The following is a 15,846-nucleotide window of genomic DNA, read 5'->3' as shown; positions in this document are numbered from 1 at the left end:
GCTTATCATTATATTACTTTTTGTTTTCCTGTCCTGTTGAGTGTTTTGCCCTAATAATCCCAACCTAAAACAAATGCATGTACTTCTGGTTACTGGTTTAAGATTAAAGTAATAGAATTTCCACATTTCAGGAGAATAACATCCTGCCTTCGAGAGTTTGATGACATTTTTAGTTTTCAAGGACAGTTAACTTCCTCTCTTCCTGGTTTCTATTGTGCTGCTGTGATAGTGAAGGGCTAAACCCCTGTAGGTTCACACTGCTGGCTTAAGGGGCATCGGAAAGGGGGAGGTTTGGGGAAGATTCAGAGGGCCATGTGTAGACAGCAAGAACAAAGGGTCCCATTGGTTCAGAGAAAAATGAAGTAAGAAGGCAGTGTTTTAATTTTAACCTGTCAAGTGGTCAAAAGTCTGTTGTCCTCTTATAATACATAAGATAATACATATAAGTAATGCTAATAGATATGGTGTCCTGCTATTTACTGTAAAATTAAATGTTATTTGCAGTTCTGTACAATTACCCTTACTTACCCTTACCTGGCATGTTAATCAGTGTAGTGATTACACAAACCACAAACAGGACACAGCAACAAAGAGATTCCATGCTTACACACAGATTTACCTTTAGTCCACAAATGTACTTCTTGCTTTTTGTATGTGCATGGCTTGCAAGTAGGTTCTACTTAAACAATACAAATGTAATTATACTTCCTATATTATGCAGTCTAGGTCCATAATTAAACCTGCAGTGCTAGTTCTAGAGCTTGTTGTGCTAATTAACAAAGCAACCCACTTCCAAAATATTAATTTTCTAATTTTAATCTATTACTCAGGCGATCAAAAGCTGTGGGAGTCACATTCAGTGTAAATTTTGATAGCCAACAGCTAGTCATGCACACTTCATCACTTCTGGTATTAGAAGTTCTTAGGCATTTTTGTCATAATGAAAATGAAAAATGAAAATAATGCTCAAGATAAAAAAAATCCTCAAGAAGATACTGGGTTTGATTCCCAGGTAAAGCGGTCTGGGTCCTTTCTGTGTGAAGTTTGCATGTTCTCCCTGTGTCTAAGTGGGTTTTCTTTCGGGTGCTCCTGTTTCCTCCCTTTTTGTGTGACTTTTTAAAATTTGGTGTGCAGTAATGTTAAACCCCTTAATTTTAAGTGACCAGTCACATAAACTATTATTACAGACAACCAAACCTTTTAATTTTAATTAGTATGACAAATTTTTAAGACCATTTAACACCAAGTCACAGACCCCCAGAGTGTAAGAACCACTTTAGGAATCACTGTAATAAAGGTGTGGAAGTGGCACGGTGGCTCAGTGGGTAGCACTGTCACCTCACAGCAAAGAGATCTTTGGTTTGATTTCCAGGTGGAGCATTCTGGGTCTTTTCTGTGAGGAGTTTGCATGTTCTCCCCGTGTCTGTATGGTTTTCCTCCGGGTGCTCCAGTTTTCTCCCACAGCCCAGTCATGCAGTCAGTTTAACTGGAGCTACTAAAATTACCCCAAGTGTAAATGTGAGTGTGTTCGTGTGTGACTTTTTCAAATCTGGTGTGCCTTAATGTTAAACCCCTTGTGACCAGTGACCAGTTAAATAAACTATTATTACAAATAACCAAACTTTTACATTTTAATTAGTAAGATTTAACACAACATTACAGACCTTTAGAGTTCTCCAAAGCCCACTAGGGCGGCACGGTGGCTAAGTGGGTAGCATTGTCGCCTCACAGCAAGAAGGTCCTGGGTTTGATCCCCAGGCAGGGCGGTCTGGGTCCTTTCTGTGTGGAGTTTGTGGGTTTCCTCCGGGAGCTCCGGTTTCCTCCCACAGTCCAAAGACATGCAAGTGAGGTAAATTGGGGATACAAAATTGTCCATGACTGTGTTTGATATAACCTTGTGTGAACTGATGAACCTTGTGTGGTGGGTGACTACCGTTTCTGTCATGAATGTAACCAAAGTGTAAAACATGACGTTAAAATCCTAACAAACAAACAAACAAACAAACAAACAAGGCCCACTATAAGAACCACTGTTATAGAGGTTTGTTGGTTCCTTACTTCTGCTCAGTTAGTTACTTGAACGTCTAATTCGACTATTTTGGGTAAGTATTTTAAAGAAATAGCTACTTTACTTTAGTAAGACTGTTACTGAGTGTGAACATCTGTGTGATAACCTGAACTCACTCTGGATGAACCTGATGTTGTTTACCTCACATTAGCACTGCAGCTCCGTCCTCACAGGCTTTTACATTGAAAATCAGAACCGGAAGCTTGCGGCCTGTATATTCGAGCAGGATGCGCGGATCCCTCTGAGGGATTTTCCTTTATTTAATATCCTCCTAGACTGAACTGGGAGATTTATATAGCTATTTAAAACAAACCCAGCGTCTACAATGTCGGAGACCTACGGTATGGTGTTTATGTTTAGACATTAGTTCTCTGCTTTAGTTCTCGGCGACGCTGCACTGAATTAGCAGGTGTTTAGATACAGCGCAAGATAATAACAGCAGCTACGCCCATACACACTGATCCCGCTACCTGACCGCAGTTACAGCATTTTACTGTCTGTCTTCTTAGGAACATCTAGTCATTTAACACCGATCCACTGTGACATCGATTCTTAATGTTAAGTGTAGCACAGAAACGCGGTTTAGTCAGATTGGTCTCGGTTACAATGTAAACAACGCAGTGACGCAACGTCAAACCGTTATATTCACCCAGCTAGCTTTAATATAGCACTGCATTCACCAACAACTTACACTAAACATACTCCCCTAATTATCTGACACACTACCCAATCTTTTTATTATTACTTTATAAATGATTGCTAATGTATATGTATGTAGTTTCTAAGATTTAAGTCTGATTATTTAGTTTTCATTGACAGTCAAGCAGTTAAATTACAGGTTATAGTAACACATTTAAAGGTTCTGAATACAGGACTTTTGGGTCTAGTTTTATAAAAAGGTGAGCTACAACACTGGACAAAGTCCACAACACCCCCAACACCACCATACATACTCACAAACACAGTGTCATAAGGAGCAAGCCACTTAGCAAAGGAGTCTACCATGTTTTCATTTGTAAGCAGTGAATGGTTATGGTTAAGGAAAGGACATAAAGCATCATAAAGCTCTAAAGTATCATAATTAATGATGTAATAAACATAGTTACCTTAAAGTAATATTTTAAAACCATGGCATAGTTTTATTATGAAACAAGCAACTTGGCAGCTGCTGCAGTACCATCAAGATAATTTCCAAACATAGTAGTTAAAAAGAAACTGTATTGTTTTGTAGTGTTTTAACTTGTGAAACCCTTTAACATAGTTTAACATAGGCTTAGTATTTAAAATCTCATAAATATCACTTTGCATTGTAACCTTTTTTAAATGTCATTTTATAAATGCTGTTATGAGCAAATAACGTCCTTGTTTTGTTTTCAGATTTCCTGTTCAAGTTCCTAGTTATTGGAAATGCAGGGACTGGAAAATCATGTCTCCTACACCAGTTTATAGAGAAGAAATGTACGTCTATTTTAAAATCAATATATCTTAGTAGAATGTGAGCAGCATTTTGTGCCGTTTAGTGATGTGTATTTTTGTATTTTGTTTCTGCAGTTAAAGATGACTCGAATCATACAATTGGAGTAGAGTTTGGCTCGAAGATCATCAATGTGGTCAACAAGTTTGTTAAACTACAGATTTGGGACACAGCAGGACAGGAACGGTTCAGGTGCATTTATAACCCAGTTATCCTTTATTTGAGTGATGACTGGAAAGCTGATTTGTATTACTAAGATTAAATAATCTGCTTTATCAGTGGCATTTGACACACCACAACCTACAACACACATGATTTCCCAGATTATTGACTATTTTTTTTGTTTTTCAGATCTGTTACACGAAGCTATTACAGAGGTGCAGCAGGAGCTCTTCTTGTTTATGATATTACCAGGTAAGTAGTGATTCACATTTAGCCAATTTCTTTTAACCGATAACTGACTGTCATCAGTCTTCTTCTTAAATAAAAAAACAGAATAACCTAGGGAACATGGTTGTAACGTGGAACAGTAGGATAAACAAATACTTAGAACTACTTCAACATATAATCATACTTTATAATCAAGATTGTAGTGAACAGTTTATTACAAGTGCCAAATAAACATGTTAAACATAATGAAATACACTATTTTCCAAAAAAAAGAATTAACATAATACATATATTTAAATTTTTTTCAGAAATAGTTTTTGTACAAACAAATGTTTGAAACTGTAGATGTCAGTGCTATCGGCCAGTGAGACATCTAGACAGACAAAAATTCCTTTTTGTTCCTGTGCCCAGTGTTTCACAGTGAAACCCGACCTGCTGCAACCCTGACGAGTATAAAAAAAGACCCATCAATTTCAGGTTACATGAGTCATTACACTGTATGTTTGGGACTATTAAAGTAAAATCCATATAGTGACGGATTAAAATTAATTTACGAAGTATTTTAGTTTTTATTACTTCAATATTGTATACTTCAACCAGTGGCCTAAACTATCTATTTTTATATTACTGGAGCTCCTTAAAAATAGTCTTTTCAGTGGGTTCTTATTTACCAGCCATTCTGTTTGACCTCTTTTAAGGCTATTTTTATGTGGATGTTTGTATATTAAGTTCCTAAATATGTATATCTTTTTCAGTCGAGAGACGTATAACGCTTTGACCAACTGGCTGACGGATGCCAGGATGTTGGCCAGCCAGAACATTGTCATAATATTGTGTGGCAATAAAAAGGACCTGGATGCAGATCGTGAGGTTACCTTTTTGGAGGCATCCCGCTTTGCTCAGGAGAATGGTATGTCTGCAAAGTTTCACAATTATCTGTCTATATTTTCAAACAGGATTTAGTATTTATTATATTTAAAAATTATATATATTCATTCATATATACAGTATATATATATTAGTTTAGTTTTGTGGGGTTTTTTTAAATAAAGAGTATTGCTATACTAATCCTACTGAAGAAAATATCAATTAAATAAATTGAAATCTGGTTTTTATGTAGTAAAAAAAAAAAAAAAAACTTTATTTAATGCATGCTGCATATACCACATGTACCACAAGAGGCCACTGCAGGATTGCATTAAGCCTTAGTCCTACTGGGAGGATTAAGCTCAAATTCTACTGGAGGCTAATATTTTTACAAGCATATATTAAGCCAGGCCATAAATGATTAACAAGTTAAAGTTATTAATGAATAATTTATTAATGAATAACTGTATTAATGAATAACTGTGTGTGTGTGCATTTCAGAGCTCATGTTCCTAGAAACCAGTGCTTTAACAGGGGAAAATGTGGAGGATGCTTTTGTTCAGTGTGCCCGCAAAATTCTCAACAAAATAGAATCAGGTATGAGCACAGAATGTAGGCTTCTGCTGTGTAATCTAGTGTAGATAGTGTTTAGACGGTTCTAATAAACTTTGGTTTGTGTGTAGGTGAGCTAGATCCAGAGCGGATGGGTTCAGGTATTCAGTATGGAGATGCCGCACTACGGCAGCTTCGTTCTCCTAGACGAGCTCAGGCTGAGAGCGTGCAAGAGTGTGGTTGTTAGAGATGAACAGCCAGGTAAGATCAAACCTTAAGATTTGACATGTTTATAATTTATTTAAATTATGAGTTGTCTTAGTACTTGTACTCAAAGAAAGTGATGGAGTAAGGCTTGTATGTAAACAAATGAGACGAAGATAATGTTGAGCAAGAATGTAAAAGCGAGTGGGAAGTTCTTAAATGTAAAGAATGACATGTAAGCGGCTCAGGTGGCTCAGCTGTAAAACACACTAGCACACCAGAAGGTCAGTTTCTGTAAAAACAATGATTGGCTCATCCTAGGGTGGGAATGTCGGAGGGTTTTTTTCATGACTGATGAAATTACCATCTCTGCTGGCTAGTTTCCACAGGTACCCTGCTCATCTGCTGACTTCTGATCCGCATGTTAGATTTGGTACAGTTTTTATGATGGATGCACTTCCTAACCCTCCATATTTACATTGGCACTAATGTGTACACCCCCGATGCCTAGGTTTCAAATTATTAGTCAGTATTGTTTTACTTACATCTGCTTACACACCTTTAAGTCAGAATTTCAACAAAATAGTCTTTCTTTGTACCACAAATTTTCCATGTAGATATTGATTACTGTGTGAACCCGCCTTGTGCTGGTGAAAAGAAGTAGTTGGCTGCCACACACATGTTGGAGGGGGTGTTAGAAAGGCCCTTCTTGGTAAGGTTAGGGGTCAGCAATAGTAAAAGATGTAAAACTAGATAACTGGATATGACATGGCATAACTAAAATAAAAAAAAGAAAATAGAAATTTGCTGAGTGTCTCAGCTGCGTGGTTTCAAAATGTCAGAATAAAGTTGAACTCTGTCACCTCATCGCTGTTAAGGAAACAGATGCTGTTGGGAGCCATAGCTGCTCCTGTGCACGACTCTCAAAATCTCTACACTTACTAAATATAGCAAGGCTTCAGAGAGATTTCATCAGGGTCAGAGTGGTGTGCATTACTTTAGACATTTAAGATTTGAAGCACTTGGTTTAATTATAGTTTTGTGTATTGCATGTGCCAGGAGGCCTTGTAAAACCAGGATTCAGGAGTGAAAAGAAAATGCTGGTGAAAGCAAATGGTATCTGAATTAATCTGATTTAGAGAGTTAAGTATATCAGTAGTTTGCAGCTATAATTTAATCCAGGTGTGTGGGTGGTAAATTGTCCTAGCTTACTTCCGCTGGGATATAGGGTTTGAATCCCCAACAGTAAATCAGGCGTCTACATACAGACATTACTGGCTATGTCTGGGATTGGCTATGTATGCAGCTGAGGGGACACAATGGGTTGCTATGCATTCTGTGGTGTGTGATTGCATTGAACCAGTGATTCCAGGGAAACCAGACCAACCACGACTCTGAACAGTATATACAACATTTAGACCAGTTGTGGACAGTACTTTTTAAGTCAAAAATATTTGGCCATCCTTTTTAATAAAGTAGGTGTCTTACAGCAGCAGTTTTTATTTCCATTCACTTTCAACCCATCTCTGGCCCTCGGTTTTGATGGACTCTGGACGCTTCATCATCTAGCTGTCAGGTGGATAAATAAGGGTTTGACAAATCCCAGGTGAACTGTAAATGCTTGAATGCATATGGCCAGTTGTAAAGTGTGGTAAGCTCTGGCCTGTTTGCTTATTTGGGCAGGATTCCTTAATTTAATTTCATGGCAGCAGTTTGAGGAAGGTCCATTTCCTCTTTCAGATTGGCAGTTTCCCATACAGCAAACAGATTTTAAAAAATGGTTTACTTAGTTTGCGATGGGAAAATCTAATTGACTTGCATTGTAAACATATTTGAACATTGCAATTTTTTTAAATTATTGTAATTTATTTACTAAATTAAGATTTTTTGTCATTAATTGAACCTTGAACTGTGTGCAGGGCTTATTGTTAAAAGGTTAAAAACAGTGTCCTACCATACTAATGATCTTGTAGCTGAATAGAAGAAAATCACAGTATTCCACAATCTAGTAAAAACCTGCTCAGCAGAGTGGAGGCTGGTTTAGCAGCGATGTTGGGACAAACTCTTTTTTTAATGCCTGTGATTATGCATTTAAATTAAACAAACCTTTGGCAGTCAAGTATAACTAAAGTAACATATTTACTAACTGATCAGTTATTAAGTCTTTCTCAGACTGGATTTGAATGATAGACAGCACAGTGGAGCTATATACCTATAGAACCTGTGTCAGACAAACTGTCCTATGTGGTCCTATATGACTTCCCCTTCCTTTTTATTTTGTCTGTAAAAGGATGTTGGTAGCAGCACAACAGCATCTGTTCTGTATTTGGTATGTTTGAGGAAGGAGGAGTCCACTTTAATATATGTGGCTATTTTGGTCATTTAAGCCCCCTGAGCCCTGATCAAGTTTGCTCCTGCATGCCGGAGTGACTATGACACATCAGTGCTGAGCCACATTAACCATATCCTTCTCTGCCAAACACACACACACACACACACACACACACACACACACACACCCCAGATCACCGTCTTTTCCAACTTGAGTAAGAACAAGTCCCCAAACTCTTTCTTACTTTAGTTACTCTAGTCCCACCCCTAAATATTATCAGCTGGACAGCACTTACACACAAACCCTGAAAAGTGCAAGGCATTGGATATATTTAACTACAGATACCCTGTGTCCTTCCTGGACCCTTGGCGTCTAAGGTGCCTTATTTGGCTACTTTGGAATGCTAACCAGAAATAGATATACATGGTGAATCCAAGGTATCTGTAGACATAGAAGAGTAATTAACAGGCAGCTACTTCAAGACAACCTAACACAGAAACGGAACAGAAGGCGACTGGTTCAACTCTAGGCTAATAATAGTCTGCATTCTTTTGTGATAACTGAGAACTGTATAAAAGCACCTTTTCTAAAAACAGAAGGTAAACACAATATTTCATAATTTATTTATTATGCATTCACTATATTTAGTGAAATAATATAAAAAAAATAGTAAGCATGCTTCTTTAGTCATGTATGTGCTAATCACAGTGTCCCTCTTCTTGCTCATCAGGCAAGGTTTTGTGCTGACACGGACATCATTGTGGGAATGTGATGACTTGTGACAGTGGAGAAACTCTTCCCTCTCCTTCCTTTTACCTCAGTTCAGACGTGTCTGAGATCCCGGAACGTCGCTGCGCTCTAGAATCCAGTCCAAGGCGGAAAAAAAAACACCAACCGTGTTCAAAACACTGCTCGTGGTAAATCCAGGTCATCGCTTTTAATGTTCTGCACTGAGCTATCGTAACCCTCTATGTCCTGTTCTGCCCCCATTAAACTGTGTAGGTTTTGTGTAAAGAAGAACCTAGATCATTACTTCAGAGCATGTTTTATGGACTGCATTACCACAACCGGAATGAGGTTTTATCAGCTTGGGACAATGTCGTTCACCTAAAGGTCATATCATAATATTGTATTTTTAACTCTGCAGCTGACGGATGTTTTGGGTAACCCTTTGATCTGCAGGTATTATACTGAACTAGCCCATGTTTTTAAAAGCGGTCGCTTTGTGTGGAGAGAATGCACTGTTACTTCATTTCAGTGTGTTTGTGAACAGCATATATCAGAGAAGTTATGTTACTGTATAAACGTTGAATGTTATTATACAGCATAAATGGACAGCCATAGACCACTTTTCTTTAATACCTATATATAGTAATAAATTCAGATACATTGACAAGACACTTTTACTTAGTGTTACTATATACAGCATATGTAAATGCTGCTATTTTGTTTGAAAATGTTCATTTTACTGACTCGTGCAAAATGTTATTAAACGTAGTGTCATTTTCAAATCTAAGGTTTTTTTGTGTCTGTAATAAGCTCAGTGTTTTGGAAAAAGGTGTACAATCTTTTTATACCTACACTGCTCAGTGTTCATAGTGAAATGTTTGACAACACATAAGATACAAAGTATAAGCTTTAGATATAAAATTATATCCTTGCATATTTGTTAAAAGCTACTTTTCAAATAGGAACATAATATAACCTATTTAATACAGTATCATAGTAATGTATTAAATAGAATAAAGTTGAATAGCTGTGGTGTTAGATAGCATTCTAATACACTATGTAGTTTGTAGATGTAGAACACAGCCAGGATGACGGGTCGGCTAGTGAAATGTTAATAAACTAGTTTGCATTGGTCACAATTAAATGTACATGGGACATATTAGAGTCTACAGCCTTTTGTCATTGTTTTTTTTAGATACAGTTAGCACATAGGCCAGCAACGGGCAGATGGGCTTACAGTGCTAATACACTATTTTGTGTGGAGAAAATAAGTTATCCTGTAATAATTTGAATATTGAATGTTGATTTCAATTTAACACCTTTAACAGTGATGTCGCACTCGAGAGTTTTACACTGAAAAAGTGCCAAAACAAAGAAGACATATAAGGTAGATCTATTCAAAGGTTTATTGATACGTAAAACCTCATTTTGGTGACACAGAAAGCAGACAAGTACAACAGCAACAGAAAAAACCCACAACTGTCAATATTTCAAATACCTGAAACATTTTTTGCTGCTTAAGTTCTGAAATGTATTAGAAACTCCAATAACTCTTTAAAGGTCTGCGATCAGAGTTCCACTGCAGTTTCAATTACAAATGTAAACATACTAACATTAAAATACAGGCGAACACATTAACGTCTTAAAGAAGCACTGCATAAGCAATTTTCTGTGTTTTAACAGTCAGTGGTACTTTATTGTTTCAGTGGCTCAGTTAAAACATTATGGCTTCATTTACACCGTTACGATTTAATACTACACAAAACAGACAAAGCACATACATTCAAATTATAGAAGGGATTTCTATCATGTTAAATACATTTCATTTTACCATTTAGGACAAAGTGACAAAATACATTTCAGTGTTTAGGTAAAAAATGTAATCCTAGACTAAAGTTTACAAAGATTGATAGGTATTCTTGGTATTTTTTTTTTACCAGAATGGCAATTGTCATAATGTCATTTCAAGATCTATTTAGCTCACATGGAAAAACGTTTCAGGCTTTATCCATCCTATGAGCAAAACACAATGAGGCAGCTCACTAGAATTTAAATAACTGAGTCACTACATGTAATTATTGTATTAAAGAGTAGTAGCTGCTATATTATTGCAAGATTACTCTATATTAGAAAATATGCACCTGCATCATCAAAATACAGTTCATTTTATGTCATCCAGAAACCATACCTGAGATGTCTTGGAGGGTGATAAGTTGTATTAGGTTTTATGGCAACTGTTTTATGTTCATGTGCATGGTTGGTGCTGTCAATCAAATAATACACATTCACAGTTTACAAAAAGTCATTGGATTGGAATTAATACCAATACTGATGCATTTTTGTAATTAGAAATGCATCAGTCCAATACAATGCTAGTGCACTACGTATTAAAAACACTACAAGTTACTATATTACAAAACACATTACACAATGTTAAACAACATTATATAATAGGTTACAAAATGAAAACTGTTGACAACACTTGGAATGTGTAAATGGATGGTAATTTGACCCAGATCAGTTTAGTTAAAACATTGTGGTTTTAATGAAACCCATTAGTCCCAGTACAGGCTGCTCTCTTGTCATGTGTTAGAGATAAAATACACTAATCTGATTTGCCACTGCAAAGAAATAAGTTTAAACAATCTAAATTCACATATGTAATAATTCCTATTAAATAGAGGCTTTTATAGGCACAAACAAGATGCCAACTCCATATAACTGTTCATGATTTTGTTATGGGATTTCCAAAAAGCTCATGCTCAGGTGTCTACTTTTTGGACATATAGTGTATTTATCTTATTGAAAGTTATGCAGACACTGAAAATGTGTCACGGCCGGTGGAGCAATTCAATCCAAGGTCCTTATAACCCTGGTACTGTGTGTCAGTCACACTACCTGATGCATAACCATGTCATTCTGTATAATGATGCAGTTAATTAACAGTTATTTATTGGAAACTAATTATCATGATTTTGAAGTCAATAACCCAGTTAAAAAGTGACACATAGTGCCCGTCTTGCAAGATAAAATGTCTTTTTCCTGATTGATTTGCATAATAGTAATCTAGTTTAAAAGATTGCCAAGCCAAATCCAAACAGTCTTAGGAGGTTTACTGTGATCTAGCAGAGAAGCAGCGCATGTACTCAGTCATCCATGGGTTATAATCAGGGAAAGGCTTGGTTCTGGTTAGGTTCTCCTGGTCAGCAGATTTTGCTCTCTCCTTGCCCACTTTCTTTATCCGTTTCTCAACCTCTCGTCTGGTTTTTGCTCGTAGCGCTGATTCATGGATCTAAACACAAAGAGGAGCGTACATCATAAACAAATGTAAACCATGTCATGATTTCCATTTTGTTTCCATGTTTTACCACATTGTTATTCTGGTCAGGGTTGTGGTGGCTTCAACTTCCATGGAATCACTGGGCACAATGCAGTAACACCTTGGACAGAACTCCAGTCTATCTCATGGCTTTAGCCATCCCCTATTCCCCTGAGCTAGCAAATCATGTCTGTATGTAGACGCCCGATTGGCCGATAGCACCGCTTGGGGATTGAACCCTGGATCCTGGCAGTAAATGAGCTAGCATAATTTAATTCTGCGCCACCCGAGCACACATAAAGAACTCACAGGTTCCTCAGAGATATAAACTCAGATGTTAAATGGTGTGGTTACACCATGTAACCACACGTCACAATGTAAACCAAACCTCCTGCTAATGCTAACCACTTATATATTAGTTTAAATGTTCTTTCTAATTTTGTTCAATTCAGTATTTTTACTCACTTTTGTTCATATAAACATAGAAACAAACAAATGCAGTTAAGAAGCAGCTCACCTCTTTGGTTGATGCACCTGCACTCACGTTGTGGGTTCTTTTAGAAGCCATATCTGCCTGTCTTTCTCCTGAGCCATACAGAGCAAAAGGATGTCTGCTTCCTTTATCAGTGTCTTTGGTGATGGTATGCTTGGCCTTTGGTCGGGCTGGCTTTTGTGTATAGTGTGTCTTTCGTTTAGTGTTGTTCTGTACACGGGGATCCGTTTGTGAATGTATAAGAGCTGCAGTACGGGAAACGTTTCTGCTTTTTTCTTCCTCCTTTTCTTGAGGTTCAATATCTTCTGTAACTTGTTCTGTTAAGGAGAAGTGGTTAGTTAGTCAGAATGTCTGTGTGGTATGCTTTAGTATAATAGTTTGATTAGTTTAGCTGCAAAAATCACTTGGATCTTAAAAAACAGAGTAAAACAAATTTGTCTTAGAATTTAAGTATACTGAATAATTGACTCGTCAGTAATATAGCAGCAATAGCCCAACTAAATAACAGTTTTCAAAATAATAAACCTTCAGTCATATGTATACAAATCACCTATAAAATACCTTAATAACGTATCATGTATTGTGAGATGCCAGTTTTTACAGGTTCACCTACTTTGTATTTACAAACATTGAACATCATATTAAGTAAACCTACAAACTTCAATTTCTAAAGACTTGGGACAGCATGTACAAGCACAATGGCCTGTATTTATTTTTTTGTTGGTGAGGGAGGACTAGACTAGCACTGTTGTAAAATATTACATTTAAAAAATCTAAGGCTGGTGATGTAATCACACTTGGGTAAAAAAAAAGTTGAGGCTTGCCACGTTACATTATTAGTTTATTTATAACAATAATGTTAATCTAATATGTAAAATCTGAAGACATAACCAAAAAATTAAGATGCCTTTTTACTAACATATACCATTATTATACTTCTTGCAGGAAAATGAAAATCTAGAGACTTTAGCAATTCCACAAAGGAGTCAGCTACACTTGAGTAAAGCTGAGGTAAAGTTGAAAGCCTTTAAAGGCATATTTGTACCATGACAGGCAGGAAAAAATTTAAACAAGCTCATGCCCATGTATTTTCTCATAAATATAAAAAACTAACTTTAACATTTTTCAAAAAATTGTCAATAATTTCTCAAAGCTAAGACAAGCATTCAGTGCATGTTTGAAGTGATTTGAAGAAAACTATAGAACAAAAATTGGCCACAAAAACGTATGTCCCTGCACATTTGTAGTTTACTTGTAAATCAGAGACTGAATAACAAAATGTAACTTCTGAAAGTTAACCTCGTAATCATCTCACCCCTGATGTGGCTTGTTTCAGCCTCTCTTGCATCAGAACCCTCAGTGTTTACTGCCTCTGCAGTTTGCTGTTCAGGTTGTTCTACAGTCGCCTCTGGTTCACTTTGTTCTTGCAGCTGGACTGGTTCCACTGTCCTCCTGTGCTGAGGTGTTGATTCACCACTGGACTCTGTGTCGCTTCCACTTTCATCCCAAAACCACGGGCTGTGTGCCTGCTCCAACAGTCTCCTGGACAGCCTGTACTTCACCAAGTCCTCATAACACTTCGCGTACGTTTCCCATTTGGGGTCTTTAAATTTCTTCATATATTCTGACCTGATTCGCTTGGTCACCATGTTCCCCTAAAATTAAACTGTACAGAGATGGTCAAGCTTATATTATAGTCATGCTTATACTGAACATTATAGCAAAATGACTGTATGTATGAAGTAAAACAACTTCTTCTCAGCTCCCGCCCCACATTTAAATAAAAACAGGCAGCAAACGGGAAGCGTTTTTCTCAGAGGGAACCAATCAGTGATCGGCTGCTCGTGGTAGCTCTTGAACGCACCCTTGTAGTTCAGCCTATTTAATACACACATGGCGTCGTTTTACTATTTTATTTATTTAATCTGATAAAATGCGGTGACATTACAAATACAAAGCCTTGTCTTTTTGGTGTGTTGGTTTAATTGTATTTCCGTGCAGAGATGTAATCCTTAAACGAGAATGCATACTTTGCATCTTAATAAATTGTAAGTCTATAGTAAAGTGCACTGTTACCTAAGCATGGATAATCCCTCACTATGAACATGTCAGTATGATGTTGACTGGATGTGACAGACTGTATTAAATCAATTCTTTGTAAACAATGAGTCTGAACTGTATAACTGAACTGCTCTTATCTTCCTTCCATAATCCAGCAGATCCGCCATGTGTTTGAATCGGATCGCTGTTTGGCTCGTTTTCGTCATGGTATCATGGCTGTTAAATGCAGTTAAATCTGACTGAATAAGCAATTCGGGTTGACTTACGGTTTTGAGTTGCACTAAGCCGATCAGAATAGTACAGAAGCAGCTGATTGATGATGGTGTTTGTTGACGTCGTTAATAAACCTGACAGTAGCGCTGCTGCGGCTGCTGGTTTGATTTGAGCTCCGCCCACTGTTTCAATCCAACACTGCACACAGCAACAGGTCAGGATTACACCCGAGTACTAACTCGTTTTAACATTTAATCCATTTATTACTTTTCACTAACGCCATCCTCGTCTGGGGTACAAGTGTGTGCAGGGCAGAAACACACATTCGATGGAGCGCCAGTTCACCTCAGGGAAACAATCACTAGCATACATCTAGGGATGTTAGAGTAGCAACATTTAGCATTTGCATTCAGTCATTAACTGTCTGTTATAAAACGGATAGTTCCGGTCCTAAAATCTGATTGGCTGAGCCGCGTTTGAAGCCGTTGTAAAATAAAGCAATAAGCCAATAAGTTACTGCGATTTTATCACGGGGAAGGTCGTCTTTCCACCTCCGTGATAAAATCATAGCAGTAACGCCCGGTCTCGAGTGGCTTATTGCTTTTATAAAACGGCGGTCAACATAAAATATAATAAAATACAACAAAGTTCAATAAATAAAAGTGTTATTTACAAAAACACAAAAAGCATTCTTCCGCGAAATCAGGTAGTCCGTTAACAGTTGCTAGGCAACATGAGGGCGAACATAACATTCACTTTTTCTTTTCAGTGGCGTATTAATATGGAATGATGTGAGGTGGTCATAGGTGCGCGTTTATCGGGGATTATAAAACGGATAGTTCCGGTCCTAAAATCTGATTGGCTGAGCCGCGTTCGAAGCCGTTGTAAAATCCCCGATAAACGCACACCTATGACCACCTCACATCATTCCATATTAATACGCCACTGAATAGAAAAAGTTAATGTTATTTTCGCCCTCATGTTGCCTAGCAACACTGTTAATCGAACTATTTTGCGTCGCGGAAGAATGCTTTCATTGTAAGTTTATACACAATAAATACATTTATGAATTAAACATTGTTGTATTTATTATATTTTATGTTGACCGCCGTTTTATAAAAGCAATAAGCCACTCGAGACCGTG

The 15,846-nt window shown here is 37.2% G+C and overlaps 2 protein-coding genes across 2 annotated transcripts; one reads left to right on the top strand and one right to left on the bottom strand.

Moving 5' to 3' along the window:
• Positions 1-2,268: 2,268 nt before the first annotated feature.
• On the top strand, positions 2,269-9,787 carry rab4a (RAB4a, member RAS oncogene family). Its single transcript, XM_062995642.1, has 8 exons — positions 2,269-2,409; positions 3,446-3,526; positions 3,620-3,734; positions 3,894-3,956; positions 4,688-4,842; positions 5,301-5,396; positions 5,483-5,612; positions 8,618-9,787. The coding sequence occupies exons 1-7, from the start codon at positions 2,394-2,396 to the stop codon at positions 5,596-5,598; spliced, it is 642 nt and encodes a 213-aa protein (XP_062851712.1). The 5' UTR covers positions 2,269-2,393; the 3' UTR covers positions 5,599-5,612; positions 8,618-9,787.
• Positions 9,788-11,028: 1,241 nt separating this feature from the next.
• Positions 11,029-14,805, bottom strand: ccsapb (centriole, cilia and spindle-associated protein b). The gene is made up of 4 exons (XM_062994844.1): positions 14,756-14,805; positions 13,744-14,094; positions 12,453-12,745; positions 11,029-11,908 (listed from the first exon to the last, which is right to left on the bottom strand). The coding sequence occupies exons 2-4, from the start codon at positions 14,075-14,077 to the stop codon at positions 11,729-11,731; spliced, it is 807 nt and encodes a 268-aa protein (XP_062850914.1). The 5' UTR covers positions 14,078-14,094; positions 14,756-14,805; the 3' UTR covers positions 11,029-11,728.
• Between the last annotated feature and the right edge of the window lie 1,041 nt (positions 14,806-15,846).

Source organism: Trichomycterus rosablanca, chromosome 5 (assembly GCF_030014385.1).
Source record: "Trichomycterus rosablanca isolate fTriRos1 chromosome 5, fTriRos1.hap1, whole genome shotgun sequence".
NCBI lineage: Eukaryota > Metazoa > Chordata > Actinopteri > Siluriformes > Trichomycteridae > Trichomycterus > Trichomycterus rosablanca.
Note: the sequence above shows the minus strand (reverse complement) of the source record. Positions and strands in the feature narration are given on the sequence as shown.

Coding starts and splice junctions, on each gene's coding strand:
- rab4a (XM_062995642.1), top strand. Junction 3,735..3,893: donor GCAGGACAGGAACGGTTCAG/GTGCATTTATAA, acceptor TTTGTTTTTCAG/ATCTGTTACACGAAGCTATT. Junction 3,957..4,687: donor CTTGTTTATGATATTACCAG/GTAAGTAGTGAT, acceptor TATCTTTTTCAG/TCGAGAGACGTATAACGCTT.
- ccsapb (XM_062994844.1), bottom strand. CDS start 14,077: ATGGTGACCAAGCGAATCAGGTCAGAATATATGAAGAAATTTAAAGAC. Junction 12,746..13,743: donor TGAAACAAGCCACATCAGGG/GTGAGATGATTA, acceptor TCTCCTTAACAG/AACAAGTTACAGAAGATATT. Junction 11,909..12,452: donor CAGGTGCATCAACCAAAGAG/GTGAGCTGCTTC, acceptor CTTTGTGTTTAG/ATCCATGAATCAGCGCTACG.